The sequence below is a fragment of the Leucopleurus acutus genome, assembly GCF_964270905.1.
Source record: "Leucopleurus acutus genome assembly, chromosome: 10".
Lineage (NCBI taxonomy): Eukaryota > Metazoa > Chordata > Mammalia > Artiodactyla > Delphinidae > Leucopleurus > Leucopleurus acutus.
In genome coordinates, this window is record NC_139153.1 from 43,877,662 (window position 1) to 43,897,995 (window position 20,334).

General features: G+C 40.1%; 1 protein-coding gene across 1 annotated transcript in view; it reads left to right on the top strand.

The window, feature by feature from the left end:
* Positions 1 to 3,163: 3,163 nt before the first annotated feature.
* The window catches only part of WDR48 (WD repeat domain 48), a 42,728-nt gene continuing 25,557 nt past the window's right edge, over positions 3,164 to 20,334 (top strand). Inside the window, exons 1-5 of the mRNA XM_082848765.1 lie at positions 3,164 to 4,101; positions 16,360 to 16,500; positions 18,451 to 18,529; positions 19,245 to 19,327; positions 19,447 to 19,576. Coding sequence (XP_082704891.1) covers positions 3,667 to 4,101; positions 16,360 to 16,500; positions 18,451 to 18,529; positions 19,245 to 19,327; positions 19,447 to 19,576 — 868 coding nt within the window. The 5' untranslated portion in view covers positions 3,164 to 3,666. The remainder of the gene's footprint in view (positions 4,102 to 16,359; positions 16,501 to 18,450; positions 18,530 to 19,244; positions 19,328 to 19,446; positions 19,577 to 20,334) is intronic.

The following is a 20,334-nucleotide window of genomic DNA, read 5'->3' on the forward strand; positions in this document are numbered from 1 at the left end:
TGTTAAAAGGCCTTATCATTTCATGAATCTTTTTCCAGGCTGTTGAAAACAAGAAAGCAGGCAAGAACAAAAGATAAATTTCAAGCTGGTATGAAAACTTTACAAAGTGATAGAGCCTACATTATATAAAACAGGAGAAAATCTATCCTGGGAAATTACAACATTTTGGTAATGTTATTATAACATTTTGGCAATGTTTCCTGAGCAAGGTGATGATTAAAAATAATACCTAAAGTATATTGAATATTTCCTACCTACCAGGTACTGTGGTAAGGTTATTTCATAAGAACCATATGAAATAGGTACTGTTATGATTCCATTTTACAGATTTAAAAAACTGAAGATGTAAGAAGTTAATTGACAGGTAACTGACAGAGGGAAGGGTCCCTCCAGAGTAAGATTTAACAAGAACCACTCTGGTTTATTTGTAAGTAGAAGCCTTCTAGAACTCTTATTTACTTTTTAAATCGATTGTATTTTTATTTAATACATATGTGGATTTTTTTTTCAGGATGTTAAAGTTTTCATGTTGCCTAGGACTTTAAACAGAGGTCTCAAAAACTGAGAAAAATATAGTAGGTGTCAAGGCTTCTTACATTTTGCATAAAGGTACCAATCTTCCTATGGAGGAAATTCTAAGAGACTGATGAAGGAATTCTCCCAGGATAAGCCTCCTGACAGTTACACAAGAAAAGACAAAGAATTAAATGGAGATTGAAGAAGATGATGATGAGACTATCTTTGTAAAGTTGTGAAAGTGCTGTGACATTTCCCCTCCTCATGGAGAAGGGAGGGTGCATTAGTTATCTATTGCTGCATAACAAATTATCCTACAACAACAAACATTTATTATCTCACACAGTTTCTGCAGTGGCAGGAATTTGGGAGCAGTTTAGCTGAACAGTGCTGCCTCAGAGTTTCTCACCAAGTTGCAGTCAAGATGTCATCTGATTAATTAAGCTGAGGTCACATGCATAGACTCTTGCTATAAGAAGGCTAGAAAAACTGAGTAACTGTCTTTATCACTTTCTGTAAGCAGTGCTCACCACCAAGACACATAGTGGGGAATTCCCCAAACACAGAAAAAGAACTCAAATGATGGACAGCAGAAAATAAAGCCACAAAAATATCAAATGTAAAGTCATCCCTTTGGCTGCCCAACACCAATATAACCACTGCTTTCAATGCTTATACTTCAAAAAAAAGTTGTCACTTAAAATACTGCAACTATCCTTTACACAGTCAAAGATGCACTCACTCTGTCACCCTCCAAAGAGTCAACACAATGCTTCGTCAATTACCACATCCATCCTCCATTTCTAAGTCTACAACTTCTAGTTGCTATCTTTTCCTCTGCAACTTACTAAATAATGAATTTACCAACAATAGGACACCCCACATATAATAGTGAAGTAAAGGGTAAAGAAAGAAAAGTTAAAACACTTAAAAGTATACATGATACATCAAGAAAGGAAAGGAAACATGACTGTTCTCATTTCTTCCCCTGATCATGAGAATTTCACTTCCCTTTATGACTTCCTTTTTCCACCAGCTATTCTGTTGTCCCTTTACCTTCAACCAATACCTTCATTTCTAAGGGATCTGAGTGTTTGATGTACCTATCTGTTTAAAGCTATATCAGCAAACCTATTTCTGCTTCATGATCAGGGTTAATTACTTCCACCAAAACCATAACCTTGCTCTTCTTCTCCTTCCTATTCAGTGACACAAAACATGCAAAATGGTGAGGTGGCAGTCCCAGCTCCAAATCAGTAGAACCGTCGTTCAGCCTTGTTGGAGGAATTCCTTTCTTTGGTAACAAACCTCTAAACCAGCAAAGTCCAGAATCTCAGAGAATGGCAGTTTAAAAAATTGTAATTGGGGGACATTAGGTATAATACCCCTTTGTTCCTAAATCCACTAATTTTACCTTTGGAAATGTAGTGGTTTTAAAACATATCCACAAATTCTTTGACATTTCTCCCATTTTAAAAAAAGGAGTCTCCTTAGATATAAGCAGCCTTAGTGATTAAGTTCTATGAATTGAAGGTGGTTGAAGTGACACTGCAGGACTTCTACTGTTAGTTTAGAAAAGGCATTACAGTTCCCACCTGGATTTCTCTCTCCTGGCATGCTTGCCCTTGGAACCCAGCTACTATGTTGTGAGGAGCCAAACAGCACTGTGGAAAGGCCATGAGTAGGTGTTCTGCCCACAGATTCAGCATCAGTCACCAGACATGTAAAGGAGTGGGCCTTTAGATGATTCCAGCTGCCAACTTTTTAGCTGCCCCAACTGGCATCAAGTGGAAAGTAGAACAGAGATAAGCTGTCCCCACTGAGCCCTGCATAAATTACAGATTTGTAGGCAAAGTAAATGTTGAAGTTGCTTTAAACGACTAAGTTTTGGGGTGGTTATACAGCAGTAGATAACAGGAGCAGGAAGAAAGAGTGCCAAATATTGCACACTAGTTCAAAGCATATACTGCATCCTATAAAACAGCATCAAAAAGGGTTATTTTCCAGAAAGCACCATAACTAAGACTTCAATAAGACCAGGTGCTTCTTGGTGATAGACTATACAATTAGACCAATGAATTCTATGGGCAACAGCCCATTGCATTGCTTCTTTCATTACCGAGTGAATTTCTTGATCAGAAGCAATATGGTGTCAGACACAATGACAGTGCATAAAGCATTCAGGAAGTTCCCAGATGGTGGTGCTGACAGAGCACAGCAATCAAGGAAAGCAAATTTAAACTTAGTGTATTTCAGAGAGGACAAATAACTACCACTTCCTCGATGACTGGGAGGGCCAATGGAATCCGCTTGCCTCCAAGTGGTTGGCTGGTCCTCCTGGAGCATGAGGCATATCACCAACTCAGGACTGCTCACTGCTGCTAGCAACCTGAACGCTCAGCAGTGGCTTGGTGATCCCATGCACAGCTCCAAACTTGTTATCATCACCATTTCATTCATGAGTCCACTGAGCAATCACTGAGCCTGGAAAAGGAGGCTGAGTTTAATCCACAAAGCTGTTCATTTCATCCATATGATTCTTAAGATTCATTCTGCAAAGTCCATCACCATATCCCTTCCCAAGGCTTCCTTGTCACCAGTTCTCCAATCGTGCTCTTTCCATGTCCTCGACCAACTGGCCAAATAATTAGCCTGGGACCATCAAGACTTATAATTAGTGTCAGGAAAATTTCCTCAGGTCAGACCTTCATCCAGAAAGGTCTAACTGTCCCAGTATAAGAGATGATTTAAACCAGATACTAGAGTGAGCCCCAATTCCTTCAGGATTTGGAATTTAGTCGTCTCTGTCAACATTTTTTTTTTTTTTTTGCCGTGGGTCATGCGGGATCTTATTTCCCGCCCCCGACAGGGAATCAAAACCATGCCCCCTGCAGTGGAAGCTCAAAGTCTTAACCACTGGATCACGAGGTAAGTCTGGCTGTAAACAATTTTAACTAGTATTTTTTGCCTTCTTATAACATCAATTTTTTTTGGCCGCTGAGTCCTAATCAGGACCGCCAGGGAATTCCCTACCTCTTATTTAAACGAACACTGTGCGCCTCCATAAGATGGGGCCACCTCCTTTGCAAACCTTTCTATTTCTCCTCCTTCCAGGCCAGTTTATAATCCTCCGCCTTTTTTAGGTACTTCATGGCAAATATGCCGGTTCCCTTGGCTGCCCACGAATGTTTGAGGGAGTGGAGGTGGAGTCCATGGCGCCCATCTCCAACATTAATTCTTTCAGCGCTTTTCTTATGCCTACTTGGGCCTCGGAGGAGAACAGCGCAAGCCAGGGTCCAGGCCCACACAGAGCTGGATACAGATTGCTCCCTTGGGTCACAAAGTGGGTCTCTCTCCGCCAGCACTATATGCACGCAACGATTTTTAAGTGCTTTTGTCGCACCACAGGGTCACCGGCCGCAGCGACAAAGAGTCCCTGAGAAAAGCTCCACAATGCCTCGGCCAAAGGGGAAGAGGCGGGACATCCGCCCGGTTCAAGCCACTTCCGGAAATGACGTAGGACTGTCAACATGCAAGATGGCGGCCCATCACCGGCAGAACACGGCAGGGCGGAGGAAAGTACAGGTAGGGACCCCGGCTCCTCGACCTCCCGGGCGTGGCAGGCATCCCCGGGCCCACCTCCAGCGAGCAGATACCTCGGGCCGCGGTCGGCCGGGGTAGCGACTTGGGGCGAGCGGGACGGGGCGCGGCCGGCGGCTAGGGGTGGGGCTGCGGCTCTAACGGCTTGAGGAAGGGACGGGGGGCGGCTGACTGGACCCGCCGGGGCCCCGTCCCGGGACCCTTGGGCGCGCGGTTGGGAGCCTGGGGTTGCCGGTCGTCCACTGTTTCGTAGGCTTGGGCTTGCGTGGTCGGGCTGGGCTCGTTCCCCGCCCATCTGCCTCCCTTCCCTTGCCTGTCTCCCAAGCGCTGTGCCCAGCGGCGTCGGAGCGGAGGCCTGCGGGAGCTTCCCCGCGGGGCGGGCAGCGGAGTGAGTGGGCCCGTGCGGGGGCGTGGCGGGGCTGCGGCTGGGCTGCGGAGCCCTGCAGGGTTTTTGAGCAGGGGTCTGCATGTGGGAGCCCCCTGCCTCCTTTTATGCGGGAGCTTCCGCCCACCCCCAAGGTGGAAATGACGTGGGAGTATGCTTGTGTTAGTGGGGGAATTATAATTTTCATTGTTTTGGAATTTAATTTCGTCTTCACCATTTCTTCTTCAGAGTGCATCCTTGAATCTCTTTCTGTTTCTCTAATGTATTATTCAAGGGTAAAGAGTTACCTAACCCGCCCGTGTGTGCTTTATGCCTTCGTGAATCCAGTTTTGTTTTGGGTACGTTTAAGCGTTATTGCTTTCTATTATTTTCAACGATCTGAGGAGTAAAAGCCCTATTACAGGTGTTTACCTGCAGGTATGTTGTATGTAGTGGTGACAGTACGGTGCACTTATTAAACATTTACTGAGCACTTAGTTTAGGCCCCAAAATGTGCAAAGAATTGAGAGAGTACAGGAATAAGTAACACCCAAGCTTTCTTTATAAAACACAGCATTATATATAGTTCTACAGGTTGAAATCAGCCAGTGTTTAATAGGTAGTCCGGACAAGGGGTTCCTTCATTGAGGAAATGGCTGTAGGTCATAAAGTCTTCTGGCCAGTTCACTTCTTTGTTTTATTGATCTCATTGATCAGTACAGTGTCCTAGGCACTCACTTAGATGTTTGTTGAATTGAGTGACATTAATAAGAATCTAAAATAGCATACCTTGTTGGTGATTTTTAAGTGCATCAGTGATGGGATTTAAGTAACCCCAGCATCCAAGTCAGGTGAGAATGTCTGTTCCTGACTAAAATGTAACTCAAAATTGTAACTTGATTATATTCTAGACACTAGAGTGGTAGATACCTTCCTTAAGGTAGTAAGGAGAGTTAATCAAGTGTCTTAGTTTCTTGCATTTAGACTTAAAAGTCAATATAAAAGTACTGGATGGGGGAAATGTAAATTAGCTGCAGCATGTGTGGAAAAACTGAGTGTTTTAATAAGCTGAATATGAGCCATTGTATGCAGGATGAGGAAGATGATCATTTCACTCTTCACTGATCAGAGTACAAAACTAGAGTTTGGGGATCAGCACTTAGCACCTTGTTCTTAATAGGTATAGCAATCAGATTGGTGAAGTGACTTGAAGCTATTTCCTAGGAAGAGCATTCAGAAGAACCATCTAAGATCAGTCTGCTGAAGAGAAGATTCAATGAGTCTTGTTAGCTGCTTTCAGAATTTGTCTTTAAGGTGTAGAACCAGTATGAGAAGCCACAGAGATTGATTTTATCTCAACACAAGGGAGAACTTTTGTTTATGGAAGTGTTTTTTAAACTAGTGCATGTTCATTGCAAAAAGAAAAAACCCCACAAACAAAAGTGTAAATGATAATTGTCTTCCACTCTTCAAAGAAAACTGCTTTGAAGACTGTGAGATATAATCCTAGCTAAGGGTTTTTCACTGAGAGCCCTATTGACATCTTGGGCTGGATAATTCTTAATTGTGGGAGGACTGTTGTTTTCCATCATCCTGCCTTCCCACTAGACACTGGCACCTTCCCAGTTGTGACAACGAAAATTGACTCTAGACATTTTCAGATGTCCCCTGGAGGGCAGAGTTGTTGCTGGTTGAAAACTAATGTTCTGTACTTCTTCGTGTGTGTACCCGACTTAGGTGATTTTTTTACTCTAAGTGGAGTCATGGTATTCACTGTTTCGTGTCTTCCTGTTTGTCAGATTTGTAAATACACATTTCCTTTGACCCAGCAATTCCTTGTCTAAAAAATTGTTTTACAAAAGTACATATGCAGGGCTTCCCTGGTGGCGCAGTGGTTGAGAGTCTGCCTGCCGGTGCAGGGGAGATGGGTTCGTGCCTAGGTCCGGGAAGATCCCACATGCCGCGCAGCGGCTGGGCCCGAGAGCCATGGCCGCGCTGATCCTGCGCGTCCGGAGCCTGTGCTCTGCAATGGGAGAGGCCACAACAGTAAGAGGCCCACAGACCACAAAAAAAAAAAAAAAAAAAAAAGTATGTATGCATATATCTTTCTCTCATTATGCAAGGGTGTTTATTATAGGAATGCTGTCATTGTGAAAAGCAAAAATCTAAATGTTTATCAGTAGTAAATTGGCAGATAAGTTAGGTACATTCATATAGTAGATTAGTTTGTAATTAAAAGATAAGCTAGATGTATATTATTAAAAAGGAAAGGTGTCCAGAAGTCAAAATAGGAAATCAACATAGCATGGTCCCATTTCCACAAAGGAAATAAGGCATTTTCAAAGTCTGGAAGGATATCAACAGTGATTATCTCTGGAGTATTACATTATGTGATTATTGGTAAGGTGGGAAACAGAATATCTTTTACTTTAAAATAATGAACCTTTATATTTTTTAACTTTTTACAACATTCTTTGCTCTTATAAATTAAAAAAAAAATCTTTCCATTTTGGAAAAAATATATATGACTACAGTAATTTATTTTGCCTCTTGGCTGTCTGTTTCTTGTACTAAGAGGCAGTAGCCCTGAGCTCCGTTATCAAATAGTAGGCCAGAAAGAACCGTTGAGACTTATAATATTGATAAATAACCAGTGGAGAAGGGTCCAAGCATACTACTTATTAATTATAGACACAATGAAGAATGAGCACATGTCCTACCATCTTAAACTTCTAAGGAGACTGGAGGTGAGTATGTGGAGGAGGGGTGGATTTGTGATTGTCCGAAACATGATCAGACAAATGTGTGAATTTAAATATATGATGCAGCTCTCTCCTGGTAATCAGGATATCACAGCAAGGCTTTTCAGTCCCTGGCAATCCCTTTAATGTTATGATTTTCCAACAACCTGGGTTTGTTGGTTGGCTGTCTGTCTCCATCTTTCCTTCAGCTGTGGCCTCTTTTCCTTACTTGCTTCAGAACTCTTGGAATGAGGCTGGACAAAAGTTACTAGTGTTGGTGGTTTAGGAGCAATAACCATGCCCTAGTACTCAGTGTTGGTCCAAGAATGTAAATACTTGGTCTTTCATAACAAGATGATTCTTTTGGTTGGAAATGACCCCAAATCCAACATAACCGGGTTCACACAATAAACATATGTATTGGCTCATATAAATGATAACTCAAGAGGTGGTGCTAGCTTCACGCAAATCTTGAACCAGCAGATTCACTGTGACTCTCTACCCTGAGGAGTGATGTAAAGTCACCTTTACCATTGGGCTGCCTCCAAGTTGTCCTCTCCTATTCCCAAACTCCTAGATCTAGGTCTTCCCTCTTGGTGGCATGGTGGCTGCACCTGTTCTAGACCTCAAATCCTTTCCCCATACTATCCATGGTAACAGTCTCTTAAATAGTCCCTACACAATTTCTTCTGGCATTTGCTTGCTTTGAGGAAGATATTGGGGAGCAGTGGGGAATATAGAGGCAACCAACAAATGTCTGGTCTACCAGTACTAATCCCCTTTCCCTGCCAATATTTAGTTATTCTAGACCTAGTCAGAGCTCAGCGTGGTCTTTACTCCTCATTCTGAGCCCAATTCTGGGTTGTTTAATCTTCAAGACTTTCTTAAGGTAGCAGTAGGATGATGCCAAATCCTGGTTTCTCAAGGAAAGACCCTTATAAATTAGCCATATGTCCAAGGTAAGTTACTTTTTATATAGGATGGGTAATAAAAAATTCAGTGCCAATATGATATCCAGTGGAACAGGGGTCAGTAAACTTTTTCTCTAAAGGGCCAGGTGTTAATATTTTAGGCTTTGCAGGCCATTCTCCTGTTTGGTAACCACTCAGCTCTGCCATTATAACATGGAACCAGCAATAGGACAATATCCAAATGAATAGGTGTGGCTGTGTTCCATTAAAACTTTGTTTACAAAACAGACTTTGTTCTGGATTTGGCCCTTGGGTGGGTTTTTACTAACCTCTGTAGAAGTTTTTTACTAACCCCTGACTAAGAGAAGTCAGGCTAGAAATTGTCCTATTTTTATTTGCAAGACTACTTTTTAGAATACTTTTTAAAATCAGCACTCTCGAAACATAGGGACAAGCAGAAAGTCATGGTCCACGAGGTTGAACAGGAAAAACACATGTAAGAATTATTCATATTTGGCCAATTTTTCTTGGCCAAATTTAGCCTGATGTAGCCTGAGAGCTAGAAGTAGCCTTACACAAAAGAGCTGTGTGGTTCTCTTTATAAGGTGTTACAGAACAGGCAAAAGTAATCTATGGTGAAAAGGGTCAGTTCTAGATTGTCTGGGGGTGGGGTGTAGAGGTTGGGAAGAGGATGAGGGAACTTTCTAGGGTGGTGATGTATATATCTTGGTAGAATTTTGTATTACACAGGTGTATTAATTTGTCAGACGTATCTATGTATGCTTAAGATGTGTACATTTCACTAAATGTAAATCTTACCTTTGAAAAAGGAGCCATAAATAAATAATGAACTCTGGTCAATGATATACATGCTGAAGTACTTAGGAGGAAATACTATTAATGATGCACAACCTTAATTTGAAAGCCATTGAAAAATGATATGGATCAAATGGATGGGTATGTTCAAATGGATAGAAAATGTTCATTGTAGAATATATCCATATGGATATATGGATGTTTGCTGTGTAATTCTTCCAACGTTTATATGTTCTCTAAATTTTTCATAATACGATGTTGGGGGAAAAATAACCTTTAAATGTCAAAAAATGATTAATGATAAGCAGCAGAGGAGGGAAAGTGAAATTTTTTTGTGGTGGTCAGAGAAAGCCTTGCTCAGAAGCTGACTTTTGAGTAAGAATCTAACAGAAATGAGATTGTTACTTGGGGGAAGAGCATTCCAGTGAGAATATCAAATGCAAAGGTCCTGAGGTGGGAATGTACCTGGCCTATTTGTGGAATAATAAAGTTGCCATTGTGGTTGCCATGGAGTGAGTGAGGGGAAGGGAGTAGGAGCTGAAATCAGAGAGGTAACTGCAGACCAAATCATGTAGAGCACTACAGGCCATAGTAGGGCTTTGGCTTTTACTCCTGAGTGAGGTAGGAAGCATTTGGTGGATTTTGCGCAGAAGAAATGTGTTTTCTCAGGATCACCTGACTGCAGGTGAGCAAGGGCAGAGCAGAGAGACCAGTAGCTATTTAAGAAATCCAGGTGCTATATGATAGTGGCTCCACCCAAGGTGGTGAAAATGAGTTGAATTCTGGATGACAAAACTGGCTGACAGGATGTGAGATGAGAGAAGTTGAAGTAAGCCTGGCCCTAAGGTTTTGGGCCTGAGCAACTGGAAGAATGGAGTTGCCATTAACGTCATCAATGAGGAAGACAGGAAAAGCTCATTTGGAGAGGACTGTCAGGAGCTCGGTTCGGGACATGCCGTGATTAAGATGTCTATTAGACATCCAAGTGGAAATGAGTTAATGCACACCTCGGGGAAGCCTGGGGGAATAGCCCAGAGTGTCCTCTTTGTGAGCCTGAAATGCTTTTAAGTCTCCTTTCTTTTCTTAAAAATATTGTGATTCTGTAATATATCCATATTTGTTTTCATACAAAAAATTGTTACTGTGGTAGGCAGAATGCCCGCTCCCCACCACTGCCAAATGTCCATGCCCTAATCCCTGGAATTTATGCATATGTTATAGTTACATGATAAAAAGGATTTTGCAGCTGTAATTAATGTTACAGACCTTGAAATAGGAGGATTATCCTGGATTATCCCAGTGGGCCCAATCTAATCATGTGAGCCCTTAAAAAGTAGAGAACTTTCTCCGCTGGAGGACCAAGTCAGAAAAATGTGAGACATGAGGGCGGCCCTTCTGTTGCAGGAGAAGGCACATAGAAAGCATGAAGATTGCAGGCAGCCTCCAGGAGCAAGGATGAATCCCTGGCTGAAAGCCAGCAAGGAAACAGGGCCCTCGGGCCTACAACTTCAGGGAGCTGAATTCAGCCACCAACCTGAATGAGCTTGGGAGCAGGCTTTCCTAGCGTAACCTAACTGGATATTGCTGCTGGGGGAAATACCCTGTCATTTTTCTCCCTGTCAGAGTCCCTTTAACCGTCTCTTCCAAATGCATACTTCGTACTGAAGGTCTGGCTTCTGGCTTCCCATCCCTTGCAGAGTCCTTATAGTACCTTCTCTTCCTTCCCCCCCCCTCCTTTTTTTTTAAGCAAATCAAGGCAGAAATGAGTCCTCATCTTCTCTGCCTTTGCCTGTACTCTTGACTTTGCCTAAATGAAGTTTTTCCAGGACTTTGTTCACTCATTTATTGCTTCTGTGTCCAGCACCTTCTACTCTTCTTTTTCTTTTACTTCCATCTCTTCTGCCTGCAAAGCTTGCCTATATCTTGAGAAAAAAACTTCACTTACTGTCTATCCCCCACTAGAATGAAAGCTCCAGGAGGGCTTCTGTGCTCACTACTGTATCCTCAGCATTTAGAATAGAGCCTGGCAACTGGTGGATGCTTAATCAGTATTTGTTGAAAGACCTGAATCCTATTTTTCTTCTGTCTACAGCCAATTTTTTTTCTTTAACAAGTTTTTAATGTGATATGTCTTGGAATATATCATTGTATGTAATTTATTCTTTAATGACTACGTAGAATGGATGGACCATAATTGACCTAGCCATTTTCTTATTGAAGTTATTGTTCCTATTTTGTCCATCATGCTAAAATTTACAAAAAAAATTAATAGCAGAGTTATGAAATAGTAAAGGAAGTCTTACAAAAGTAAGCAAAAAGACAGAGATAGATAGTATAGAATGCATAAAAGATGAAGGATCAGTTTGAAAGTTCCAACATCTGACTGATGAGAGTTTAAGAAGGAGCAAAGAAAACAGAGATGGTTATTAATGAATTGATGTAAGATTTCCCAGAGCTGAAAGTTTCTAGATTGAAAGGGCTTTCAAAGTACACAGCAAAATTAATGATAAAATGACCAAAAATTATCATGATAAAGAACCCCCCCAAAAAAATACCCCACCAAGTAAAAAGAGAAGATCCTAAAATCTTGGGCTGTATAGGTGGTGGTGCGGGAGAGAATGAAAATGGGATCACCTTAAAGTTGAGTGAAACAGAATTGGCATTGAATTCAGTGGCAGCGCTGGATGCTAGAGGAAATTAGAGTAGTGCTTTCAAAAGCTGAGTTTTTTTCTACATGGACTTCTTTATCCTGCCAAATCAAGTGTCAAGGTAATGACCTTTTCAGACATGCAAGGGCTAAGTCACCTCCCATGTACCTTCTTCTATGTTAGTTTCTTAAGGTCCTGGGGATGTACTTCTGCCGTCCTGGGAAGTGAGCAAGGAAAAGAGACATTGGAATTCAGGAAACAATGGCTCTAACCCAAAAAAGCAGTAAAGGGAAGCACCGAAGGTGACAACTGTGCCAGCAGACCGAGAGGGCAGCCAGCCCAGATTAGAGTGAGAATGTGGGAGATTCTGAGGGGGAAGGCTTGTGGGAAAGTGGGGGTTGGAGGTGGGTTCTTGCTGGACTATCTAATATGCTGCAGTAATTCAAGAAAATCGAAGTTAAAGTAGCGGGAGCCATTGAAGGAAAGAAGGAACTCTAGGGAAAATGAAGAGCTCTCTGAGGAAGGAAATGTATTCATAATATAGTACTTGGCTAGTCGGTAGATAGCAATTACAGTCCAACAGTGTAGCACAGATTATTTAATCAACCAAAAACAGTGATAGATCTATCGATATCAGAAGAGTAGAGGGAAGAATTACTGAGGCAAGTTTCAGAGCTACATCCTAACCTACCATAGCTTGAGTAAATAGGCGATGTCTAAAATGGATAAGGATAAGCACAATATTTCGAGAAATGCAGTAGCTATCTAATAGAAACAACCAAGAGTTGAAATTAATTACCTCTAAAGATTAAGACTGGGTATGGGGAGTCTTAACCAGACAGTAGGGAGATGGTTTTTCATTATTGTCTTTCAGTACTATTTGATTTTCTGAATACAGGCAAGAATTAGTTGGATAAGAATTAAATTATAAATTCAAAAAACTAAGTAATATATGCCTATTATAAAACATTCATACTGTATTAAAAAGGCATGAGTGAGTGACAGTCACCATAATTCCATCACTCAGGAATAACTACTGGTAGTTTTATACATGTATATCCTTCTAAACTTGTGTGTTTATTTTTAAATATATGTATATTTAATATTATGCAACATTTTTACAGTAATGATTATTATACACTACTGTGTTAGACCATGCATACTTCACTTAAATATACCCTGGGTTTCTTCCCATATTAATCAGTCTAGAGTTACACCAACATTTTTAATGATTAAATAGTATTCTCTTTTATAGATGTGTGTGCCAAAATTTACCCAACTAGGTTGGATACTTCTAGTTTTTTGCTGTTTTTTTTGGGGGGGGGGGTGTTGGTTGGTTTGTTTGTTTTTTTTTTTTTTGCGGTACGCGGGCCTCTCACTGTTGTGGCCTCTCCTGTTGCGGAGCACAGGCTCCAGACATGCAGGCTCAGCAGCCATGGCTCACGGGCCCAACCGCTCTGCGACATGTGGGATCTTCCCGGACCGGGGCACGAACCCGTGTCCCCTGCATCGGCAGGCGGACTCTGAACCACTGCGCCACCAGGGAAGCCCTATTTGCTGTTTTTAATCTCACATCTGTAATAGATGCCCTTAAAGAGGTTGGTCCAAACTTTTTTTGCTGAGAATTCCTTGCCACCTGGAATGAGGACTGACAATCATGTTGTTATTCTCTGACCCTTTCCCACTGGGCCAATCAGATCATCTCCCAGAAATTTGAAAATCAAGATTCATATATGCTACCTCATCTTCGTTAAATAGGAAATGTACTGAGAAAAGCTGATAAGGAGCCTTGAAGCCCCAGAGGAAGAGGCATTAAGAGAGACTGAAACTAACATTGAAGCCAGCTTGTTTCCTGATGGTTTTTCAGTATCTGATTCATGCAAAAAATGTTTATGAGATGTCTTTTGTATGCCAGATACTATATTAAGGATACTGTGGTAGGAGGAACAAGGCAGACAAGTTCCTTGCCCTCTTGCAGCTTTTATTCTAATGGAGAAGATATAGCAAAAAAGATAAATATGCAGCGTGGTAAGAACTGTAGAAGAAATGGAGTAGGGGAGGTGATAGGGGAAGGAGATCAGGGAAGGCCTTTTAGAGGAGATTACTTTTCTGCTAAGACCTGGAGTGTGAGGGTGAGGGTGAGTCAGCCAAGATGAAAGCTGGGAGAATAGTATTCTTGTGGGGATTGGAGAGGTGAGGAATCTTCTTGGCACAGGGAAAAGTAAATCTGAAGGCCCTAGGATGGGAAAGAACTTGATGTGTTTGAGGAACAGGAAGGAGTTTAGTGTGACTGTCGTCAAAGAGCATAGGGGAAGTTAGTTTGAGGTGAGTGTGAGTTTGCGGGGTAGAACCAAAGCATATGAGGAACTTGGACTTGACTTTAAATGCAGTGAAAAGCTTAAGTAGAGAAGTGCCATGATTTTATTTTTAAAATGTCTCTTATGAGTCATGATTGAATTTCCTGCCCTTGAGCTCTGTTAGATATCCTTGTTAAATTCTCATCTTAAATTCTCCATTTTTAAAAATATTTAAGCTTGTTTGAGTAGATTTCAGTTACAGTTACTTGCACCGAAAGGCCGGGTTAAAACAACATCCTTGTCTTTGTGTATACAACCCTGGCCCTTTTCACATCTTTTATTATTTATGTGTTTGTTGGCCATTTTCTTTCTTTAAAAAAAATTTCCTCTTCGTGATCTCTGTTTCTCCTTCTGTTGGAGAGGTTGACTTTTTCTGTTGTTATCTAAGGAATCTTTGTATGTTGTCAAGAGTAAACTCTTGTCTTTTGTATTCATTTTTTCCCCAGTTAGGTGTTTGCCTTGTACCCTTGCTCATGTTATTTTTTTGACATTCAGAAGTTTGCTTTGTTTTAAATAACAGCTTTAATGAGATAAAATTCACATAAATTTACCTTTTTAAAGTATACAACTCAGTGATTCTTAATATATTTGCAAAGTGCATTGACCACCTAATTCCAGAACATCACCCCCAAAAAGAAATCCTGTACACCATAATAGTCATTCCCCATTCTCCTCTTGCCCAAGCCCCTGGAAACCATTAATCTACTGTCTGGATTTTTCAGTTGATGGACATTTGAGTTGTTTCCATTTTTTGGCTATTGTGAATAATGCTGCTGTGAACATTTGTGTATGTATAGAAAGTTTTGGCTTGTGTTTGGTCAGATCAGCGTTGCCCTTTTCTTTTTCAAAGATTGTGGTCTTTCTTGTCACGTTAGCAGAGCCTTCTCTATGTAGAGACTATGTAAATACTTGCAAGTATTTTCATGATTAGGTTATTAAATTTCAATCTTTAGTCCATATGAAAATTCATTTTGGTTTAAGATTTGGAGAGAGGATATTATTTTTTGCAATAGAACCACTAGATGTTCCTAGATAATTTATTAAATAATTTATCATGCCCTCATTGTTTCAAAATCTGTTCATATCAAAATAAAAAATGTATAATAGGAAAATATGTTTCTGAATTTTGTTTTATTTCATTGATCCTTTTATATATTCATATTGTGGTCCTCCTTTGTAATTCTGGTAGCTTTATAATACCTTTTAAGATATTTAAAGAATATCCTTTCATTTAAAAAAGTGACTGGGTAGTCCCCTCAAAGCATTGTACTATTGGTATATATTTTGTCAACTTCTAGAAAGAAATCCAGTGAGACTCTGACCACAGTTGGGTTAAAATCACAAAGTTAGGAAAAAATTGTTTATTTTGGATCTTCCTGTACTACCTTCCTTTACTACTTCCTGTAGTACCTCCTGTACTAATATGGTATGTCTCCTTTATTCAAGTTTTCTTTTATGTACCTTGTCCTGTTGATTATGTATCTTCTTTGCAAAATGAATTTCTAGATATTTATTTTTGTTGCTATTGTAAATAGGGTCCCCTTTCCCCCATTATATCTTAACTGGTTATTTCATTAGAATAGAAAAGTTTTGCTTTTGGCTGCCAGCCAGCTTGTTGAGTTTTTCTTAATTGTAATTGCTTTTCGTTGATTCTCTTGAGTTTTCTCATGGAGCAGACAGAGGTTATCAACCATAATAGAGTAGGGAAAAGTTCTCTGAAAGAAAAGTTTAGTGTGTTATTGGAGAGCAAAACCTCATTTTGCTTAGCAGGTCAGAGAAGGTCTTTGAGGAAGCATCATTTCAACAGAAATCTAAAGACTGCAGTAGGAGTTAGCCAGACAGAGTGGGAGGAAGAGCTTAGCCAGACAGAGTGGGACGAAGAGCTTCTAGACAGAGGGGACCAGCACATGTGCCCGTCTGGAGGCACAGTGTGTGCAAGGAGTGGGAGCAGTGAGCAAGGATGAGGGGCAGGAGAGGCACTTGAGGAGTCCAGATCCAATCCTGAGTCTAGTGGAGTAAGCAGCCAGAGGGGTTTTTGAACAGGGAGCGATATTCCTATTTACATTTTTTAAAGATATTTCTATTCATGTGTTAAAGATTCATCCAGCTGCTTTGTGGAAAATGGATTAAAGACAAACAAGGGTAGGGGAGAAAGTCCAGTTAGGAGATATTTGCAGTGGTTTAGCCTCAAACTTGCTTATCTTGGTCTAGGCTATTATTAATGTCACTCTTCTCTCCTCAGCCCTTCAGTCTCTATAGAGTAAAATAAAGTTTTTATTGGATTCGGAAATAAGTTTTATATTAGAAAACATGGGATTTTGAATTTCAGATTGGCCACTAGAAGGCTACATTTTATTATCACATGTTTGTAGCTTCATAAACAGCCAATCTTGACATATTTGTCAGGTTTCCTATGTTATTCGAGATGAAGTGGAGAAGTACAACCGAAATGGGGTCAATGCCCTGCAGCTGGACCCAGCACTAAACAGACTTTTCACGGCAGGTCGAGACTCCATCATAAGAATATGGAGTGTCAATCAGCACAAGGTAAGTCAGGGATTGAGTTTATATTTTAAATCTATATTCAGTAAGTTTTGGTCTGTCTAATATGGTGCCTTTCACAGTTTCAGATTTAATCTCTTTGAGCACTGAGTTATTTGGTACACTCTATAAATAAAGACGCTGCAACCAGAATTCAGTAAGCTGCTGAGAAAAACACCCCAGGGGAGTTTCAGAAGTGTTTTAGCTAAGGCAGGGACTCTATAAACTAGGTTTGTGATAAGAGCCCTTTGCTGCAAAGGAACAAAGAGATTTGTCTGGTAGGGAGCTTCTTTGCAACAATTTATTTTTCTGTTTTAAATATGTTCCCAAAAAGCTTTCTTGCATCCCTTTTCAGTGTTACTAAAAAAAGATTGAATATGCTTTTACATTTATAATTAACCTTGAACAAGTATTTGATATCTTCATTTAAAAGTGATTAGGGTGCCCACAAAACCCATAGGGCCTTATTATATAGTATAAAGTTGGTGTAATACTATGAAAACAGGAGCAGGACTTAATGATATGTGAAGATAAATCCCCAGTCAAATGGAAAGGAGCTCTTTTTGTATTTTGTTTGAATGCCTGTATTATGAATGACATAGAAAGAAAGATTCAGGGAAGAAGAAGGAGCATTTCTTGAACTCCTAGCTATGTACCAGACACTTAGCACTTTCGTATCCAATATGGTTTTAATAATCCTTCAAGGCAGATATTAAGATCCATTTTCATAGGTGGGAAAACGGACTCAGAGACTCTAACCCATGGTTAAGTAGCTAGTTCATGACAGAGAGTTAGAACCCAATCTAACCCTGAAACCCTGATGTTAGACCTTGTCATTTTAAAAGTCTGTGTCTTTTAGCAAGCTCTACAAGTCTGATGCTCCATCTGAAAGGGAACCACTACTTTGCACAGTTCCTGGATAGTTTCTTTAAATGGACTTTGGTCCAGCAGGCTTTGAATTCTTTAACCAGTGGAAACAGTGGTGGCCCAATGTTAAAAACATGGAAAGTAAGAAAACTATGGCTCTGAAATGCTTTTTGGAACTTATATTTGAATTGGAATGTCACTTTCCTGGAAATTTACAGTATTTCAAACAAATTAAGGAAAACACAAGAACTAGCCTGGAAGAATTAGAAAGCTGCCTATCCTGCCCTCAGACATCTCTTTCTGGTCCTCATTTTTATGACAAGATTGAATAGCATCATTTCTCAACTAGACTTGTAGAGAGCTGTTCTTTTTGCCCATGAATCATCTTGAACTTGCCTGTCTTAGGTGTAGGATATAACCAAATACTCTTCTTTAAAAGTCCTCTTCTGGTGATTAAACCAAGTGAGAGGAATAGAAAAATCTTGAGTTACTGAATTGAAATGATGATCCTTTAGCCCTTGGCTTCCATTTCTTCTCTGAAGGACTGTAGATACTGTGACAAAATGTTTAGTTCACAGGTAAAAACAGCAGTAGGCAGCTAAGAGCAGAAGCGTGCATCCCCCTCTGCAGTCTGGCTACGCTTCTCACCACTCTCATCAGCTTCCTTTCTGTCCCTGCTGTCAGCTTTGAGCCTTCACCACTACTGAGTCAGATCCCCCCAGCTTGCAGATTTGTTCATGTCCTGTCCTTTCTAGTGAACCCCTTCCTATTGCACTCGTGTCACACACAGTGCCTAGCCCAGATCTTGTTGCCTTCACTAACTCAGGGCATAAAAATTAAGCATTTTTCCTGGAAACCTAGACTTTCATCAGTAATAAAACTGTCCTGAAACAAAACTTCTGTTTATATCTGTCATATGGAAGCATCAATTGTTTGATGAAATTCTACTCTGAATTCAGTTGTCAATTTTAAGACCTTAGAGCAGTGTGTCACATTAACTGAAGAATATAAACATATCTATAATTTGTGATATATTTTATCCTCTAATGTAGACTAAAGACATTTTTATGATTTTTCTTTTAATTTCAGCAAGATCCATATATAGCATCTATGGAACACCATACCGATTGGGTAAATGACATTGTACTCTGTTGTAATGGGAAAACATGTAAGTATTTCTTTGAATTTTGGGGCTGCTGGAAGATTTTAATTCAATTTGATAACTTTTTTTTTATGTAAGCCTTTTTATTGAAGTATAACATACATACAGAAAAGCACACACACCTTGAGAGTACAGCTCATTAAAATTTTACAAGGTGAACATCCATATCAAGAAACAGATTACCAGAAGCCCCCTTATGCCACCCTTTCAGTCACTACCCCTTGTCCCAAGGTAACTGCTCTCATGTCTTACAAGCACTATTGATTAGTTTGCCTGCATTGTCATTGTATATAAATAGACTCATACAACATGTATTCTTCTTTTAACCTTATTAATACCTCTTTTTGTTTTCATTATGGTAAGATCCATTTCTTGGTTTTGCAATCTGTGTTAGAGAAACTTTGCATAATCAAATTAGTTGTGCCTTCAACTGAAACATTAAAAAAAGTCTGTCTTGCCTATCTAAAAAAATATTTGAGACAAAATACAATAGGTTCTAGAAAGAACTTTCAGATGTGTATGTGTTTATGAATATTAAGATGTTTGAATTAATGTTAGGAATATTATAAATATTCAATACACATAAATATTCAAATATTTATGTATGAACATTTTGTATGTATGTGTGAAAGTTTGAGACAATGTTACATTGTTTTACGTTAATTCTTTAAAATGATGTTAAGTCGCATTACTAAGGGGTTTAATTCTTTGCCTCTTCTAGTAATATCTGCTTCCTCTGATACAACAGTAAAAGTATGGAATGCACATAAGGGATTTTGCATGTCAACATTAAGGACTCATAAGGTAAAACAACTAACACAATTTTCAATGTCTTTAGTGTAATACTGAGATCTCAGTACTTCATGTGGGTCATTTGCTTATTGATCTACAGAGTAGATCAGAGTATGTGTATTTTGTTGCAGGATTATGTAAAAGCCTTAGCATATGCCAAGGATAAAGAACTGGTAGCATCGGCTGGGTTGGACCGACAAATATTCCTTTGGGATGTGAATACTCTAACAGCATTGACTGCCTCAAATAACACTGTAACAAGTAAGGTGTTTGAAAAAAATTTCTTTGAAAGTGATCCAAATTGACATAAATAAAGAATGGTTTATAAAACAAGTTTGATAAGTTTGCATTAAGAGAGTGGTTCTACCTACAGCATTCTAGCCCCCAAGAGTATGATTAAACAACAAGGAACTAGTTTCTCACTGCAATCTAAAAATGGTAACTTCTCCAGGTGTAACCTGGTTATTTTTGTACATGTGCATGTGTTAGCTCCCTAGCTGAAGTGTAAGCTTCCACAGGGCAGAAGTGCCTGTCTTATTACTTTGTATAGCCCAGCTGTGCCTGGCCCAAAGCCACACTCTAGGCAGATATTATTGATGGAGGTGGTGATTACCTGGCAAAAAGTAGGCAGTTTTTGACTTTTAAAAGTGTTACTGTATACTAAGAGGCTTTGAGTTAATGGCCAACTTGGAAAATACCCAAAGGAAAGAAAGGGTTTTAGTGCCAATATTGTGGGACCCTTTCAGAGCAGCCCTAAAGAATCCAGCCAACTCTTCCTGAACAGAAGAGTTCAGGAAGGCTAACCTAACATCTAGAGGCAATTCAGAGAGATTCACAGCAGGTTAGTAGCATGGATGCCTCATCAACTAAGAGATCTCAATTACCCAGTCAGATCCAGACAGGTCTAGACTTGAAACTCAGCTCACACGTGGCCCAACCAATAATAGTTCTCTAGGCCAGGTGTCAGTAGGGATTCTTGAGAGCACATTTACGGCTAAGCCTGGCCTAGAAGGTCTGTG